Source organism: Dipteris shenzhenensis, chromosome 13 (genome assembly GCF_047967505.1).
Source record: "Dipteris shenzhenensis isolate YYH24624 ecotype China chromosome 13, Dip_SZ_1.0, whole genome shotgun sequence".
Lineage (NCBI taxonomy): Eukaryota > Viridiplantae > Streptophyta > Polypodiopsida > Gleicheniales > Dipteridaceae > Dipteris > Dipteris shenzhenensis.
In genome coordinates, this window is record NC_141608.1 from 49191992 (window position 1) to 49212011 (window position 20020).

A 20020-nucleotide genomic window follows, 5' to 3' on the forward strand; every position below is an offset into this window, starting at 1 on the left:
ATGATGTAATATGTCTGTGAGATGTAGAGTATTAAGAGATTGAATATTAGTGCCATCTTCACGAAGCTTGTGCTTTCGTAGGTTCATTCAATTGATTGACCTAGAGATTCACCTAGCTTTCAACAACAACTGTAAATGTAAGGGTGACATTGGCTTGGGGTGCAAAAGAATACCTCGCTCAGTTTTTGTATTTTTTTTGGCAAATTACACCTTCCTTACACAACCACCATGTAGGCAATTTACAGCCATGTGGGCCATCCCAGCAGACCTGCCCCAGCAATCAGGTCGGACCAGCAGCAGGTTCAGCCCTGCTATAGTCCTCCAGGTCGGCTAACCCTCTAGACCACTCGGCCAGTTCCAGGCAGATTCCAGCCTATAAAGGGGTACTCAGCCCTGTGAAAGTAGCTTTTGTGCGGAAGCATGCAAGAAAGAGAGAGAGAAAAATAGACACAGAAGTAGGCAATAGCAACTGTTTATGTCCAGGAATACAACCTCAGCCTGAGGGACGCCAAGGGAAAGAATGCTCCAAGTTGTGTGAGACTGAAATGAGTGCGAGGGGGGGGAAGCCTTTAATAGGCTCCTACCCAACCTGGTCGGCCAGCAAGGAGCTGACCATCAGGTCGGCCTGACCTGACCAGCAGGTGGGGCTGACCAGACCCAGACAGGGTCGCGTTAAGTCGGTTGACCCGACCTGGTTGGGTGCCCAAACTAGGCCCCAACCCTGCCCTTTTCCAGCCAGCCTTTGACAGGCCTCCAACCAGCCTGGAAGCTATCCTCAACTCCTCTCTCTCCGGGCAGGTAGACCCACAAAGAAGCCCTCTCTCACTATGAGATGCCATAACTTAAACAAGCCCTTCATTCTAAAGCATGAGCAGCAGCAAAGCTTCATAGCTTCCACACATTTAGCCAAGACTTCACCCCATCCCCCGTTGTAAGGAGTAGGAGAAGAGTTTGATTGCCTCTCTCCACTCTCTTCCTTCAGGAAGCCTCCCAGTTTTCACCCACGGTTGTAATCTCAGCATTTTGGCTTTTTACCAATAGAACAAATACAATATGGTGGGGAGGAGTTGCATTCAGTGATCTGCACCTTCTCACTCACATGCATGCGAATACGTGATGCAGTTCATTTCAGTTCAGAACCTCCAGCTCTTGAAGGACAATCAGTTGTTCATCAATGTCAAAGACGTCCAGTTTCTTTTTGGTTGATCCCCCTGGTGTCTAGTCAGATCCTGCAATGGTCAAGGACATTGTTGAGTGGGATGTGCGCATAGATGTACATGAAGTGCACATATGCTAAAGGGATGTGCCAGGCCACCACAAGCATATAAAGGATTTGACAAAGATTGCAATTGTGGGACTGGCGCCACATGCGGGGGTCCCAATCTGTGTCCTAGCCACGTCACCTCCTCTCTTCCCAAAAAATCCTGGGATGGATGGGAGGAGGGTCTTCAACTCAACCAATATATCCAATGCCCCTAGGGCCAATGGGACCAAAGTCCCCAAATGCCATTAACCCCTTCAATAAACCACACTCCACACACCAAGCAAGAAATGAAGCCCACCACCTCCAACACTACCTTGTGGACGAATCTTGAGGTAACCAACAATGGGATGCTAATCAAACCTGACCATGACCAAACACAAGGCCGGGCCAATCAACAAAGACTAGCGGCCACCGAATGCCACAGCTACACGTTTGCCAAAGTTCACGAGAGGTACACACACATCAAGGAGTTAAGGCCTACCATTGCCTCTGAAACCACAAGTCGCACTTCGATACCCACTCCGTGGATAGTGTCATCTCACAGTCCAGTGCTGCCGCACATGTCACACATGCGACAGCTTTGACGCATAGTCTATAGGGTGATCCTCACTTTGGTACCATGTAGAACTGCCAAGTGGTAGCCCAAGAGGCACGCGAGAGGTGCCGAGTGCGGGGGGTTCCAATCCCTTGCCTCCTAGCCACTCCACCTCCTATCTTCCTAAAAAATCCCGGGGAGGGATGAGAGGAGGGTCTTCAACTCAACCAATATATCCAAGGCAACTAGGCCACATTTTGGCTTACAGGACCAAAGTCCCCAAATGCCACGTGTCACATCCATTTGCGAGCCCCCCCTTCAATAGACCAGGCTCCACATGCCAAGCGAGGGGGGCTGAAGGCCACCACCTCCAACAACAACTCCCACTATATGAACTCGTCACAATTAGAGACAAAGAAGCACCCCATCAACTTTACTCTAGAATTTCTTATAGCCTTTGATTTGTTGGAGGAATTGGTTATCATACCCATGTGCTTGGCTTTGCATAGTGGAATTTATTTCAAGTGTCTCCTCTCTAGGACTTTGGAGAAGGTTTATGACGAAGATTGAATTTGGCATGCTATGACCAGATTCTAGAGTCAGTGGAGAAGATAGCCAAGTTTAGGAGCATAGCCACAATGAAACTTGTTTTATTGAATAGTTCGAAGCATTCCATGATCAATGAAATGCAATGTACTTTACCATGCGGATACTTAGGTTGTTGGGCCACTTTCTTGCATCGGTTTGCAAGCTGCATACTCTCGTATGGCTGCTACCTATAGCTTTACCAGCAAATGCAAGGCACCTTGCCACTTCATGCATGCAAAGGTTCTTGTCTGAGAACATTCTTGGTTATTTTAGGCATTTTCTAAAGCCATTTAATGGATTTTAGCTTGCTATGCATAAAATACATATGTTTGGGCATATTTTTTACAAAATTTTGACCCTAAAATACAAAGCAAAATTTGAGACTAGTGCTGATTTTTTGAAACATTTTGAAATTCTTCATGTTCAATGTAAAGTCGAAAAATTCCATGTGACTATACTCAGGAGGCCTACTAGACTCAAGCCAACAAGCATCGTAGAGGTTTAGGGGGAATACAAGGAAGGTCAATGGGTTTATGTAAGGATCATTAAGAAGTGGTTCAAACGTCTCAAGAAGAAGTGTCTGAAGCTGTCTTATCAGAAGTTTGGTCTGCAGTCCAAGATGGTGGACTTTTTCAGCTTCTTATGGGACTCAAGGAATTCAGGATAGGTGGATACTCATTGTTAATTTTCTAATACAAGAGTCCAAGCATGTGCATGTTGATGGGTTTAGTAATCATTTAGGGGACTTTCTCAAGGTAAAGTCAACCTTCCGGTTGGTGATGATGTAGTTTATTAGCAAGGAAGGGTTTTAGTAATCATTTATGGGCTAATTTCTTTTCATTGTAGCCCCAAGAGGTAAAGACTCTTTGTTTCCCCTCTTTGAAAGAGGGTCTTTCAAGTAAAATCAAAACTCCTCTAGATTGAATAATTGGCCAAAAGAAGCAATTATGATAAAGAAGAATCATGTTCATGGGCGCACATATTGACCGTAAAAGCAATAACAACCTATGGAGGTGAAAATCTGTGAAGAAGGGAATGTGGGTAAATGAGCGCCTAGAACTAACTTTTGAAATGGTAAGCAGGAGGGGAGTAATGCTGAATCATGTTGTGAGCAACAATCTAAGTGGTAAAGAACAAGTGCAAGTGGAGTAAGTCACTACGTAGGAGGGGAGTAGTGCCAAATCATGTCTTGATGCATCAATGTTGAATGGAGAATAAATGAGTTGTATAAGTGAACATCTAAGTGGGAGGGGAGTACTACCAAATAATTTGTTGAGTGCAAATTTCTTCTCTATTGTCTCGAAAACGTGAATTCTAACGTAATTGAATTTACGCATGAATACCTTGGACCTTGGTGGCACGGGAATTTTGGGAGTCCTAGTATGTGTATCAAGCTCATGTAATTAATTCCTAGTGATCCAAGGCAAATCGTGCACATGTTGGTGCATTAATTGTGCCTTGGGGTAGTTTTCTGGTGATCCATAAGAGTGGTAAAAATCCAATTGCTATTTTTAGCTTAAAACCAGCCAATCGTGTCTAGGGGCCAAAAACAAGCCAATTGAGGTGCAAACTGGGGCCAGGTCAGATCAGTTGCAGGCATAAAAGCATCCAGGGAAGATTGCGCCCAATTCTGTGCAAGTAGGGAGCTGCTAGGTGGAATACCGAGTCTGGTTTGTGGTGATGGATTTTCACGGTCAACCGGATGGCTACGTTGTTATCCTAGGCAGACCCTTCTTTTGGAGCAGGATTTGCATAGGTGATTTCATATGGGGCTGGATTCTGGCTGTTCCCATTTGCTATTTCCCTCCGGAGACCTCACTTTTTGCTGGAGGTCTCCGTGACGAGGCTGAGACCTCACCCTATGCAGTGATTGCATGCAGGGCTGAATCCTGCCGATTTCGGTGCCAGGGAAGGGAGGCGATTTCACCAGGAGGAGATTTCTGTTGTTCTACGAGCCAAATAGCTGGGCGAATTTCTTCTGAGACGTTTTTTGCTGATTTATTGGCCTAGTAGCTGGGGATTTGGCTTTGGGGCTGTGCAGGTGCTCCTGGAGTGTGCCAGGTCAAGGGTGAATTGATCTGTGGCAGTTTTGGGCTGTTCCGGAGCTCCTACAGGCTGGGCGAGCTGCTTTTTGGGCCTTTTGGGCTGTGTTAGTCTGTGATTGGATGTCTACATGGTTTTGATTGGCTGAGTTTGCTGGAAGCAGAGGCTATGTTGTGTTTTGGATGCCTATAGGGCTCGTTGTAATCTGTTTTCAGTGCAATAAATAATAAAGAAATACCGCAAGGGGCGCCAGCTGATTTGGGGCCAATCGAGGTACCGTGTCTTTGAGCAGGAGCATTCTAGCTCCCTTGTGTTTTGTTTTTGTTGTGGGTGTTTTGCCAATGGGATAAACTTACTAAATTTTTGATTTTACTGCCCTTATTTTATCATATGCTGGTTGCATGGTTCCGTTGTCGGGATATCACTGACTTTCCTAAGAGGTGAGCCCATCGCCGTGTTGGGGAAGCAAGTATTACTGGCTGGGTTATAAATAACAGCAGGGTAACTCATAGGAATCATGGCCCATAGTGATACTCAAGTGAGTAATGATTGGGAGGAGGATGATCCGGAACAGAGTGATGAAGTCTCTAGTGAAGAGCAATCCATTCATGAAGGAATTGCTGCAGGAAATCAGCATGCGGACGAGCAGCCGGAAGTGAATCAACCAGGCTCTAGTATGTCGCTTTCAAGATGTCGAAGCAAGGAGGTGACGAGGCAGATTCGGATGCTTTGCTGTGAGAGCAGATGGTTACGGTGATGGAAGCCTTGACTCAGCTTACACAAAATCCATGCTTTGCAGAATTCATGCAAGGGTCCTCAAAGCCTAAGGGGCGGAAGGTTCGTCAAAGGAAAAAGGGCCAAAGGGTGATCAGAAAGCATCTTTGGGGCCCATGCCACAGGAGGGACAGCAGACTGCTGAGCAGATAGCACAGTTTGCTTCCACACAGCAGGCTATTCCTGGTTTTGGGAGTTGGTTTGCATGGCCCAAATCAGAATTTTCAGTTTGCAAATATGGGACAGCAAGGTTTTCCTAGGATTTGTGTTTCAGGCTATGGCTGGTCAAGCTGGAGGAGGCCCAGGTGTATATGGTAATTATTCAATAGGTTTTCAGTATTAGATTTGTTCAGATCTGTAGCGAAGTCTAAAACCCAAGTTGAAAGTCATATACTTCAAGCTGGTCAAGCTGGGAAACCTTTTCCCAAACCAAAGGCAACTTTAAGCCTTTAGGTCCTCAAATAGTACAAAAGGACTTTGTGGTAGATAGGTGGTTTATGCTTCCCCTTGACCAGAACGAAAAATTGGCTATGCCTTAAATGTTTTAGCGAAGGCCATATAGTCGTGAATTCCCTTATCAATCATAGGGAAACAAAAAGCCTTTTGATAAGGGTAAGCAACCAGTGAAGCAAGTGTATAGTGTACAAGTGTTGCTAACTCCTCAACATTCTCCATATATGGGAGTAGAAGTCTTTCACAAGGATGAAGTGCTTGCTTGCTTCATTATAGCAGTCCACTTTTGGCCACCATGACTTGGTGAAGATGCATGGGATTCTTAAGGGATAGAGGGTTGAGTAATGGTGGATGATCGTGCTGCTCATAACTTTTGAACTACTCCCTCATTAGAAATGTAAGTGAAACATCCCTTACAGGTTAGCCACAACTCTATCCACAAGCTACCTGCCTACATTATTAGGGGTTAATACACACATGGTGTAGGCTAGTGTGTCACCAACCAACCATAGATCCTTACAAGGCTTACCTCTAGCTAAAGGTCAGGGAACCCGACATCAGTGAACTCCCAAGTAGGATTTATAGAGGATAACTTTTATTTGAAGGTTTATAGAAAAAATTTCTTAAAGCACTTGAGCTTTTAACATTTTCTTATGAATATGTCTTTGTTATGATGAAGTCAAGAATACATATTTAATAATTTGATACTTCAATTGCCATATGCTACAGCTGTAAACACCATGTTTGAAATTTGTAAGCTTAGTCTTTCTATGGCCAATTTTGATGTTTTTGCATCTTAAGGATTTTGGCAGCATAAAACACAATTTTGTGAGATACTTAAATTTACCTGATATTTGTAGACATACTGTTTGTGAATGCACTCATGTTTCTATCTGCAATTTCTTTCAACCTGTCATAGTTAATATCTCTCTCTGCATGCTTGTTCTGTAGAGCTCTTGCCACAACTATTCGAACATACTTGTTCACAGCTGCTAGTGAACGCGTTGTGGCACGATTGAGGAAGAACTTGTTTACTCACCTCATCAATCAGGTGTATGTTATTCAAGAGATTTTTGGATTTTTGGGTATAGCTGACTTAGCGGAGTAAGTTTTTTCAGTAATTTTAAAGATTCGTAGTAGTTTTAGCATTTAATGGTATTTTAATTGATGACATTGTAGGAAATTGCCTTTTTTGATGTCACAAGAACGGGAGAATTGCTGAGTCGGCTATCTGAAGATACACAAATAATTAAGAATGCTGCTACTGTTAAGTTGTCAGATGCTATGCAAAGCCTTGGGACTTCGCTTCTAGGAATCGCCTTTATGTTTCACACATCTTGGCGCCTTACATGTGGGTTATTTTTATTGTTGAACCTTCACTCATCAAGTTGCTTCCATTCTAATAGTAAGTAGGACATTCCAGTAATGTGTATGTTCTTTTATGGGCATATGGGAACATAGTGAGCCATGTCTCCTTAGGGTTATCTAGGGAAAATGAAATTTATTTCTTGAATTGGCTTATTGTAATTGATACTAATACCTTATCTAATGTGTGATAATATTGTTTTTGTGTATTCATTGGAAGATTTGCAGTTCTCTCTTGTTTTCTGGTGGCATATTTTTCTGGTCTCAATGTAACGACCTTTAAGATGAGGATGGCAAATTGGACAATTGCTAGTTAAATTATGTGTCGCCTAGATATTAATTGTGTTCCAACATGTCTCAGTCTATTGTGATCATGAGCTGACTTGGTGGGGCATTTGTCCCCCCCCTTCCCCCCTTCCCCCCTTCGCGTCCCTTTTCCCCGAGAGAAGAACTTTCTATCAATGCTTGAAAAACCAACCATACCAATCAGCAATCTGAAAGGCATGGATCTTGGGAAATAAAGAGAAAGCCAGCTGTAAGAAGCAAGAACTAGCCTGTTTCCCAACTCATTGCATAGGGAATATCTGGAATAGAGGCTAACAACCATGATGGAGGACCATGCATTAGTGTATACCTCGCTTTGTAGAAGATAAAAGATACCTACAGGCCAAGCCTTGCATAAACGCTCCTGCCTTTCGGGGGTCTCCCTAGATCTTGAAGTCCGGTGCTTCCGAATGGCACATAGGGTATGGATGATATCTTGCCAGATGGCAATGAGGGTGGCTGCCTGGGGAACCTGATGGCCTTTTACCACAAAACTACAGTGAGCAACCCATATGTTCCAAGCAGTGATGTTGGACATCGTCTCCCATACACTATGCAATAGTGAGGGCAAAGAGCACAGAGGGCGCATGGCTTTGCATCTTCTGCGCCTATCTTGAAGTCCCGCTGGCCCTGGGTCTTGTAGGTTGGAGGGGCTAGATCAGTGGAGAAGGCATAACCGTCTCCATCAGAGAGGCAACCATCCCCGAAGTGAAGTCTCTCTATAGCCTTTGCGTCCTAGCAAATGTGGAGGGCACCCATCCAAATCCTCTGCACTGTAGGGCAGCCCCAAAGACAATGTGTGATCATCTCCAACCTTCTGGGCAAGTTGGTGGTTCGTGGCCTCACCCCAGGTGCAGAGCCTTGGAAGCTCCTCTTACAGCAAGGGCTTCTGAGGAACACCCCACACACTGGAGGACATTGGCAGCCTTCACATCGATGGATCTTCTCAGAGGCCCCCCTTACGGGGAAGGGCTCCTCCCTGATGAGGAGTCTTCATAGGGTATGGCAGAGACTAGCAGGGGGTCTCATCCGTGCTCCGCCCGGATGCAGAGAGGAGTTTGAGCGCCAGCCCCTTATGTGGCACCCAGAGATCAGAGATCAGGAGGGCCGCATGGTCGGACCGTAGACTCACATTGGTTGGGCACAGTGGGACAGTGGTCCAGCAGGGTCCTTTGGCTGTTGGAGCAGACTATCTATGGAGACAGAGGCGAGGCTTGATGCCCTATCGCATCTGTGAGGGGTAGGGCAGTGGATTGGTGAGATTGACTTAGCCATTCCGGAGTCTTGGTGGGAAGGACTTCACGTGTGGAGAGACAGCAGATGGTTGGGGCAGTTTTTTCGTACTGGTATTCCCTTGAGGATGTTGATGCAGCGCGACAGCACACACCTTGGCTTCTTCCGTGTAAAACTTGGAGGCCTGCTGCAGCCACTCACTGAGAGTGACCCCGAGATGGATGGGAGTCTTAATGGGATATACTGGCAGATGATCAGAGTGGTGGGGCGTTTGGGGAAGGAGTGGCACATTGAGCCTTATTTCAGAGTAGGACCGCCTCTAGATGGCGCCTTTGGTTGTGGGAGGGTAGACCCTTGAGGGAGGTCTAGTGGGATCTGAGAGAGTGGTCTGGCCCTCCAGGGGCGGCCTAACTGAGCAGGTGGATGAGGTGCCCTTCTTTTCCTACACCACATGGACTGGCAGGAGGCTTCAGATGGACTTGTCGAGGTGGATCCCTTCGAGGGAGAGACATTGGGTGATCCAGAGAGTGCCACGGATGTGCGCTCCAGGTTTTGGACGCGGTTGTGGTCCAGCTTGCGGCCTAGTAAGATCTCTTACTTCTTCTGGCTGGCCGCCCACAAAGGCTTGTCCATCGGACCGTGGTTGGAGCAGATGCGAGTGGACGGGCAGTGCCATTGTTGCTCCGATGGTGCCCTGGAGACTATCCCGCATTGCTTGTGGAGCTGTTGTAGCGCAGCGAGGATATAGATGGGAGCCCTCAGGATCATGACACGTATGTAGAGTCGTCGTAGAGACTACACCTGGGGGATGGTGGCTTGGTTGACAGAGGGAGGACACACGTTTCAGATTGATGAGATCTCCCCAGCCTACCGGATACAAGGTCAGAGCATCCAGAGGATCGCACTCCACGAGGCAGTTCCCCCTGACAGTCTAGCTCCTCCTAAGGAAGACAGTGTTTGGGAGGTGGTAGCTAGCATCATGGCTTTGAACATTTGGGTGGCTCGCTGCAGTCTTGTGATGGGTGAGCACCCAGTTCCACTCGCGGCTACCCTAGTTGCCATATGGCAGGATATCATTTACACTCTATGGTCCACCTGGGAGCGCGGGACTCGAGGTTCCAGGGCGACTTTCGAGAGGCGTGCTCGTTTATGCAAGGCTTGGCCTGCAAGTGTTTTCTACATCTTCACTCCGCGAGGGATTCGCTGGCTGTATAGTCCCCCCACTTGGCTGTTAGCCCCAGTTCCAGAGATCCCCTAGGCCACTAGTGAGCGGGGTTTCTCTGGAACAGGCCGGTTTTTCTTTCAGGCTTTTCCGGTTTTTTTCCATACTCAGCAGCCCCGAGCACCTTCGGGGCTGCTGTCTTGTATGAAAATCTTTCAAGCATTAATAGAAGGTTCCTTTCTTTGGAAAAGAAAAGAAAAGAAAAGAGAGGCAGTGCTCCCGCTCACACTTTTAGGATCCATGGACCAAGGGGTTGCTTTTTGACTCCTTGGTCTGTCCAGAGGGGATGTACGGCAGCCCATGTTGGGTGCCAAACTTGTCGGATACAGAGTGGGCCCGTGTGGAGTGGCTACAGGTTCTCATGTTATCACGGATGATTCGTGGTAAGCCATCCGTTTCTCACTAGATCATTCAGGCTGAGTTTGGGTCACCCCCATTACAGCTAGATGCTGCATTTCAGGTCATCACGAATCTGTATCGAGTCAGGGAGTATGGGCTTTACACCTTTGGGCATAGCAGGCTACCATGGCTAGCACTGTCCTCTTCTATGGCACTTGCAACAGGAGGGGACTAGAGGTGCTGGTATGCATGCATAGAGAAATGGTTTGAGCGACTGGGACTCCACATGGATAGACTACCTCCCTTCCAATACAGCATGGATGCTTCGTTTCCCCCCCTCGTATCACACGAGGTCAACCAGGTTATCCGTGAGGATCTATTACAGCTACACACATTTCGGACCTGTTGGGACCGAGCGAACTCCCAGTGAAGCTTAGTTTCTACAGAGATCACTTCTTACATATCACAGCGGAGGGTTTCATTGACCCACCAGGATACACGCATATTTACTTACACCCCACTCACTGAGGACCTCTCTTGGGCAGTTCCGGGTCTCTTCACATAGACTTCGTATCGAGAGTGGCAGAGCAGAGTGACTACCCTGGGAGAGGCGCATATGCACATTGTGTGACATGCAGGAGGTTGAGAGAGAGGAGCACTTCATCTTCAGGTGTCCTGTTTACTATGAGATCCGAGGGCGTTTCTATTGCCTCTTCAGAGATAGCTATGGGATTTTGGCCCGATTCCTCTCCTACCCAGACCAACGATGTTTGGCAGGTTTCATTCATGAGGTACTCAGACACCGCGAGAGGATACTTCGAGCACGGAGACAGGAGCAGATTTTTTCCTTGGCTGATCCCTCTCAGAGCTCTATCACGGAGTTTTTTCAGCCCAATCACATGGACCTCCACGAGATGAGGCCTCGACATGACTATGACCCGGAGCCTTTGACCCGACAGCTCAGATAGAGAGTTGACACACACAGATCACACTTGGGGATATCCCCTTCCTGTTTAGAGTTGGAGCCCGATCGATGGGGGTCAAGTGGCCCTGATTAGATACAGAGCTATGACCAGGAGACATGCTAGGGCTGCACCTTTGAGTGAGTGGCCGACAACACTCTATCGCCGATTTCATGTCCCCATTGCCTCATCCATCCTGATGTCTTGATGATGATGATGATGATGATGGGATTGATATATAGTCGACCACCGACATGACATTGTACTTAGGAATTAGTACTACCATTCTGCATTTTTTGCATTTGCATTGGCATGGATGCTCATTAGTAGCTCCACCACCATAGCTCGTTTGTACCAAGTTTTTCATAGTCTCATAGACCCATCAGTCTTCCGAAGACTTTAATAAACTTTCTTTCTTTCTTTCTTTCTACAAGTCGCTTTATGGAGCCTAATCTCGTCTCAGAGCTCTCTCACGCAGAGAGTGACATCGATGAAGAGCTTGGGCTTGAAGTTCCGCACTGCTCCTCTGGATCGCACCTACACCCCAGAAGCCCAACCATCCGCCTGGGGACTCTTTGCCTGCTGCCAAATCTCTGCCACGGCCTACTGCATCTCCTCTATTAGCAAAGCATTTGAGAATATGGACCCCCTTTTGTGCTTGTGGAATATCTGACATCGTCCTTCCTACCAAGTAGGCTCCCCTCCCCCTCTGTGCATCACCCAATCCCCCGTGTAGAACCTATCAAGTCGCTCTAGTAGACCATCATGCTGTCTTTGACCAAAAGAGAAGCAAAGTTTGGTGAGAAGTCTAGCGAACTCCACCTCCCTCCAAGGTCACTCCACCTCCCTCCAAGGTCACGACCATAGATTGTGAAGATGAATTGCTCCCACGTGCTCCTATCAATCGTGGGCATCACCAAGATGGACACTTTGCCTCGCTTGTCCTCCTCGAACTCTAAATTATTAAAGTCACCTCCAACACATTAAGGACGCTTCTGGTAAGCCGCCTCTAGAAAGAAGGACCGTGCTGTCTGCAAGCTGCGGCATACATGTTCATGAAAGAGTATATAAAATTGGTTGCAAGGGCTTGTAAGAACTTAGGAATCAACCAAGCTTTTTTCTTGTTAGTACTCCATATACAACTTGTTGTTTGTGCCTCCTTGGGCTTGTATCAGTTTGGCTAGATGGCTAACCCATAGGTTTCTACAATAAAAGCTAGGCCTTTTGGGGGTTAGGAGATCTCTCAAACAGGTAGTTAGCCCACTTACATTGGAAATGATTGTGGATTTAGATATTAGTCATTCAAGGGCATACCCTTTTTGGAATGTGTGGCGTTTCAATAGTCAAATTGCATCAAAGATGTTAGTACATGTGTTACTTAAAGAGCCTTCATCTTTTAGTTGTGTGAGGTTCTAAAAAGGGGGGGGGGGTTCTAACATAAGATTATACAATGTGGTGTAGATCTCTTCAAGTCACATTGCTTGTGACTGGTCCTAACCCTTTTGACCAGCCTTGGAGGCACTCTTTACTTCATTGTCTATAACAATGTACCCTGCTTCTCGCTGCACATGTAGGCTTGGGAGTACATAAGCTGTCCTCTCTCTAATGAATGATGTTTGACTGAGAATGGAGGTTCTTCCGATGGAGCACCCTTGTTGTATGAAACTAGGCTTGCCTACAGATGTGTAGCCTTAGGAGGTTGCAAGATTTAAGACTAATTAGGGTCAACAGATTGAACTAGTCACGAGTCAGTATGCAACTTTTTGAGTTAGGAGGTGGAGATTCACTAGGTTTCAGGTTTCATGCAAGGATTTGTTACTTGAATCAACCACTCTGTATTTTCTTTTGGAGGGTCCTTTTTTGTAGAGGTCATTGCTTCTCAACTAAGAGGCTGAATTTTAGCATTTTCTTTGGGCATTGCTGGCAAGCTACTTATAGATACATATTGGTAGGTTATTCAAGCTCATCCTTTTAGACGAGTATATGTTGTGCATTAATAAGTGATTCACTAAGAGATTGAATTGTAAGCAAACAATGTGAGGAAGATTATGAATCTATAATTGGGTGCCTTTCTCACGGACATTCATTCTGTCCTTTTCCATTCTTACAATTGGAGATCCCAATGGCAGAGGTTGTGAGTGCACAAGTCCTCCCTCATTTAGCTTTTGCCACACACAATACCTTTTTGCGATATTGTGTCATATAGTGAATATACTTTTGGAGGCTTGCCTATCACGTCATCTACATGAGAATTTGCATCATCGTTCATATAGCCACACCTTGGCATCAAGCATCTAGTCTTGAATTAGCACAACTTTCAATGATATTAGCTTATTCTCATTGGGAGTTTTCCTAGGGATGTACTTGAAGGCACCATGATACGGTGGGACTAGTGTTGATGGATCCTCACTCTTACCTTAGTCTAATATACCCCCTCTTTGTTGCCGCCTCAAGTGAACAAGTTTGTTATAATGTAGTTAGCCTTGCATCTTGCAACCTAATTGTCCACATAGCATAGAAGGATAGTGATCCTCAGACACATGTCACCTTGTGATGTTTTCATCCATGTTGTGGCTTGTTGATATTGCGACAAATTCTTTCTATTTTACGTGGTGCATTTGCCCTATTATCTAGATTACTATGTGTGTTTTGCTTATAAATGCTCATTTGGGAGAGACTAAAGTGAAGTCATATAGCCTTCACAAGTGGTTGTAGCTTGAACGAACAAAATGTGGACTACTTTTTGATTAGCCTTGCTAGCCTTTGTGACGGATATCCGTATAACCTATTGTGGGAGTCTGTCTTGGGAAGGAGACTCCTACAAGTAGGACTCGCCAAAGGAAAAGCTGTTATCGAAGAGGGACTTTATAATGCCAAAGGAGACGCAGCCGCTTTCTCCACCACTTTAGTGGGCGATCCATATGCCAAACAGAATTTGCTCTGTCAGAAATCCAAGGCGGAAGTAATAACACTTTATACAGAAAAGGCACTGTGATATGTGAGAGCTTCAAAGGATGGGCTGAAGAAGAGGAAGAAGAATGTAGAGTCCAATCCTCAAGCCTATTCTGAAGTTCCAAACGAGGTACCGGCAAGAACGGTTGAAGCATTTCTGAAATTTGATGCCATAAAGGACGGTAATGAGCTCCCAAACCATATTTGCTAGCAGCCATAGAAAAAGATAAAAGAGTGCCATCATCCTAAAGTACATCCGCCACAGAAGAAATGCCTTTGAAAGATGGAAAATAAGAATGCGTGGGTTCTTGTATAGCCAAAGGAGGGTGGAATACTTTGGACCAATAAATATTCTCAGCCCTCAAGGAATTTGCTGACAATGAATCTCTGCCATTCCTTTCCAAATGGGATAAAATATGCTTCCAATCAAGAAGCAAACGAGAGACAAAAGGGCAGCCTTTGATCTTGCCTTGAATAGAGCCAAATAGGAAATCCCACTGTGTAGGCTGCCAATGCCCAAAAGCAGAAGTATCAATATGCAACAAAAAAGAGCGGATCATGAAAGCAGCCCAAGGCTGATCCCCTTGCATAAACTGCAACATCATTTTCCCCCTGTGAGCAAGTATATGCATTTGAATATTGAGTATGTTTAGACCCCCGTGCATCTTTGGAGAGTAGAGACGATGCATAGAGAGTAATCTGAGACTTTTCTTGCCATTTTTTGAACACCAGAAAATCTCCATGATAGCAGACATAAAGGAAAACAGGTCTGCCTTAGTGAACATGATGAGAGGCATATAGAATTGTATGTATGCTATCAAAATGGATTGCGTTATTCGCAAACAAACATGTAATGGCCAAGTTGCAAGCTTCCAATATTCAAGTTTTGCCCTCAACTTTGTGAGCATCCAATCAGTTTGTTGAGAATGAGTGAGCCCCCAACCTAGAGGATAGCCAAGATGTCGAATCAATTGAGAAGTTGGAACAATTTCCCTAGGCCACAAAAGACTATGCGAGTCTTTAGCATGCAACGGCAATAATTTTGATTTCTGAAAATTGACACGAAGACCAGCAGCCAAACCATATATAGAACGAGCCTGCATAATCATGGAGAGATTGCTCCGAGTATTTTTCGGGGTAAAGAAAGAATCATCAGCATATGCTTGAGCGATCATGCTACGGCTGCTAGGAATTTCCAATCCGTGCAACATGCCAGTGTCCAAGAGGTGGTCCATATATTGGATGAGTGGCTATGGCAAAAAGTAAAGCACTGAGGGGACATCCTTGCCGAACAGAACAATCAAGAGTCCAGGTTGTAGAAATATCCCTTGAAAGTATGCAGGCAGCTTTACTATCTTGATATAGCCAATTGATAACTTGCTGCATTTTTGTGCCAAATCCCAAGCCCAAGACCTGCATAGTGGATGAAATAAAGTCTCACTTTACAGTATCAAAAGATTTGGCAATATCAATAAGTGTGATAGGTCTGTCTCCTTTCATTACTTGAAATGTGTATTGTTTTAAAAAATCGTTATGAGATATCGTACTTCATTCAATAACTTTGTATGCATGGAAACAAAGAAAGACTATCAACAAATATCAAAATCAAGAAGCCGTTATCCCCTGTTTGTTGATTTAACGAAACTTGTGAAACTTCAGGTACAAGGGAAGGAAATAAGGTGAGCGCAGGATTTCGTAAACTTAGTGAGAAAGTTGAAATGCTGCATAAGAAAGTACCCTGATGAGATAATGTGGTTATCAGGGATACACGTCTCACCCATGTGTGTGCAGGACAAACAGAAATGTGAAATTATACCATATGCGGTAGCATCACCCCTGCTGTGTATGTTCTGATGATTGTAATTTGACGAAATTGTCACAGATGTAACATAGGCAAGACCAGTACCATTGGATAATTTGCCACAATGGGTATTTGGGTAAGATACACATTTGATAGTAACAGAACTAGGATTGAAATCAAGGATGTCACGCTAGTGAATCAAGGCTAAATTGAAAGACATCAAGTCTTGGATCACAGAACTAGGATTGAAATCAAGGAGGTCACATTAGTGAATCAAGGCAAAATTGAAAGACATTAAGTTGTGGATCACACAAGAGGTCACGCTAGTGAATCAAGGCTAATTTAAAAGACATTAAGTCGCTGCTAAATTGAAAGATATTAAGTTGTGGGTCACACGATGAGTATTTGTGTAAGATGCACATTTGATAGTAACAGAAGTAGGATTGAAATCAAAGAGGTCACGCTAGTGAATCAAGGCTATATTGAAAGACATTAAATTGTGTATCAGGGCTAAATTGAAAGACATTAAGTCGTGGGTATTTGGGTAAGATGCACATTTGATAGTAACAGAACTAGGATTGAAATCAAGGTGGTCACGCTAGTGAATCAAGGCTAAACTGAAAGACATTAAGTGCATATTCTTACAAAACAACTTGCCCACCATTCCATTATCAGACATATTTTTGTGATTAGTTTTCTTATAATTTCATTTTATGAAAGAATGTATAACGTCTCAAGTCTTGTTCTATGAAGGCAGATGGTGCCATTAACTTAAAGAACAGTGATAAGTAGACTCATCATGATTTCTAAGCTTGCAATTGTTAGATTATCCATTGCTTCAACACTAGGAACATGTGAACTAGAATTTCAATCAAAAGATGAGTGGTGATCCGCAAGGCTCACTACAATCATAGAATGGGATGGACAAATGAATTTGAAGTCAGTTCCCTGTGAAAAAATGCATTTTGAGATTTGTGGTGATGATCTTTTCAATGCCATTTTTTGGTGATTTTGCAGTGCTTGCCCTAGCAATTGTTCCTGCCATCTCTGTTGGGTTAAGGGCATTTGGACGCTACCTTCGTGAGCTTTCAAACAAGACTCAAGCAGCAGCAGCTGTGGCCGCATCAATTGCAGAGGTACACTTATTTTCAGACACCGATGGAGTTTAAATGTTCGAAGTATTGTCTTGTTTTATAGACTTGACAGAGTTGGCATTGCCCAAGCAGGAAACCTTTGGCGCAGTCCGTACTGTCAGGTCGTTTGCCAAAGAAGATTTTGAATGCTCTCGGTATGGAGAAAAGGTGGAAGAATGCCTGAAGCTTGGAATCCGACAAGCTGTAAGTTTTGAAACTTGATTTAGGACCATACATTCCCTGTTAGCTGGTTACCATGTACTGATTATTGTATCTCTCTGCAGTTTGTAGTTGGGATCTTCTCTGGGACTGTATCTGCTGCATCGACACTTTCTATTGTTGCGGTTGTTGTATATGGAGCTAACTTAACAATAAGGGGGCTCATGACAACAGGGTCACTTACATCATTCATACTTTACAGCCTCACAGGTTTGAACGTCTTTGTAGACAGAAATGTCTTGGTAATGTGAAAACATTGCTGATCATCTCATGACGATAATTATAAATCCCTTTTCTTTCAGTGGGCACAAGTGTGTCTACTCTTTCAAATCTCTATACAACAGCCATGCGAGCTACTGGGGCAAGTCAACGTGTGTTTCAGCTTTTAGATCGCGTTTCAACAATGCCCCAAGCTGGAAACAAGTGTCCTCTAGGGTAAGACTTTGGCCTTGCTTTATTTTTCTTTACTACTTGAAATGTTGGTCTCATCCAAAAGAAGTATTTACCTGATAGAACAGGTTGACGTCTTCCTCCTCACATTATGAGTATGAAAAAGGGATTGTTCCACTTGTTAGAACAAGGAGCTGTTACAACCAATGGCTTGGCAAAATGTGGGTGTCCCTTTAAGGGAGTAATGACAGCATATCCATCCCAAAGGGCTTGATCAAAGACTAGAAAGGACTCGACAGTTACAGGTCTACAGCAATGAAGAAAAATTGCAATGAGATGCTCAATAGTAGAAAGTAGTTGTAGAGGAAGACGGTTGCCTGTGAAAAGCAAGAGTCTTATCACAGAGGGACTCTTTTCTTGACTGAAATCCCCTAGTTCGGTCAAGGAAAACTTTAGAATGTAATCTTCTTTTTTAAATTTGTGTGTTGGCTTGTGTGACAAGCAAGGCTTGCTTTTTAGAGTTTAGCATGAGCTAAGTTAGTCGGATGACTTGCAAATATGCAAGTAAACATTAAATTCAGTCTCATGTGCATTTTGATTTCAGCCTTGACAACCAGGAAAACTAACTTTCAGCAATGATTTCAAGAGGACAAAGGAAGAACCAAGCTACAGAATTGGGAAAAAGACTAGCAGTAGGCTTAAACTATACACCAAATGATTTCAAGTGTCCAAATCAACAGCAATTGCACTAGAGGGTTTTAAAACTTATGCACAGGAATTGCGATTTAATTGAGCTCCCAGATTAATTGGAATGGGACGTTTGGGATGTAAGTGGGCCGATAAGAAAAGCTTGGGATAATGCAAGGTAACTGCTCTTGATTTAAACTGAATTCTCCCTTTGGCTATTAATAGGATGAAAGTTGCTAAAAAGCCACTAAGAAAATCAACTAGATGACATAGAGCTAGTAGAACTAAGAAGAAAAACTTATTACATGGTAGTATGTTTTGATGGGCATCGAGTTGATGAGGATGACATCAGTGAAGTAGAAGAGTACTTTAGAACCAAGGCAGAGATACACTAACATGGCTTAATTTCAAAGAAGTGGTTAGCTACCCATACTCCATTTGCAGTGTTCTTGATCCCCAAATGTCCTCTCTGGGACAATGGAATTCATTTCTGAAAATTATAAGTGTGTGCATGATAAATAAATTTTTCACTTGCATGAAAATTCATTTTTGGCACCAATTATTTCTGTTCACACGGGGGCAGCCTAAGGGCATGCCACTTACCTCCCCTCTCCCTCACAACAGTGCCACGGCGTGGATATGAAGGAGGGGTTAAAAGAGGGCTGCCTAAGGCTGTCCCCAACCATGGACAGTTGACATAGATTATTAATGTTCGACATACAAAAGTGGCTCCACTCCGCACTCCAACTCCGACTTAATGGGCCTCTCCCTCCATTACCCTATTCCACGCTCTCCTACCACTCTCCTCTTTGCTGCTGTCACTCCCTTTTCACCCTTCCTCTGCATCCTTATCAACTGTGGCGATCTATAACTTATGTAGAGATTGATAGTACATTTACAATTTACCTCAAGAAGGGCTATAGTGGTCTTTGTAGATTTGATTGACATTGAGGTTATTCTGATTTATTCTTTGTTCTTGTTACATGGCAGTGAGGCAAATAAAGGGGAAATGGAGCTAGAAGATGTATGGTTTTCATACCCTTCACGACCAAGTGATTGGGTGCTTCAGGTATGGTTAACTTCTGAATCCTGATCTCAAAACAGTTTTTGTGATTCATGCTGTGGTTGAATAGGAAACAAATGTGATGCAATGTTAGATTTGGACTGCTAGAATTATATTACCACAAGCATAGAGCAATTTTTAAAAAGAAACAAGTAGCAGTTTAAAATGAACATTGATTTATTTTTACTGATATTATTAGTAAGGGAAAGATGGAACCTATTCTTGTATTGGGTACATCTTTCTTCCAGTTACTTTGATCTCCTCCCTCGAGTGGTAGGTCCTAGCACTCCCTTAACTCATAAAGCAGAAATAAATGACCTTTATATTTTTCCATAGATCTCATTGCAGCATTGGATGTCATTGTTTGCTCCCACAATTCTTCATTGGTGGATGTAAAGACATAAAATCAATTTTTAGGCTTGCTTTGGCCAGGTCCCATTCTGCACATTGCTGCATGCTACTTTGTTAGTGGTTCTTTGACGGAGGACTATTCAATCACCCGTGAATGCAAAAACTTATCTGGCTAACGCAATGATAGAAAGTACATGACAAATAGTGCTTTGCTTCACTAAATCAAGCTGGGATTGTCCTAGCAGACCGAAATTTGAACAGATGGCTCTCTTTTGGCCAGTGCTGTGGTGATAAGATTTTGAGTTAGGAGTGTTAGCCATGG

At 44.2% G+C, this 20020-nt stretch overlaps 1 protein-coding gene across 2 annotated transcripts in view; it reads left to right on the plus strand.

Moving 5' to 3' along the window:
- Nucleotides 1-20020, plus strand: part of LOC147895523 (ABC transporter B family member 25-like) — a 35861-nt gene that overhangs the window by 1638 nt on the left and 14203 nt on the right. Inside the window, exons 5-11 of one of the 2 annotated variants that reach the window (XM_087383539.1) lie at nt 6609-6708; nt 6837-7062; nt 16873-16991; nt 17082-17192; nt 17273-17417; nt 17510-17642; nt 19275-19353. In XM_087383539.1, coding sequence (XP_087239665.1) covers nt 6609-6708; nt 6837-7062; nt 16873-16991; nt 17082-17192; nt 17273-17417; nt 17510-17642; nt 19275-19353 — 913 coding nt within the window. The remainder of the gene's footprint in view (nt 1-6608; nt 6709-6836; nt 7063-16872; nt 16992-17081; nt 17193-17272; nt 17418-17509; nt 17643-19274; nt 19354-20020) is intronic. The other variant, XM_087383540.1, reaches the window with a different exon arrangement.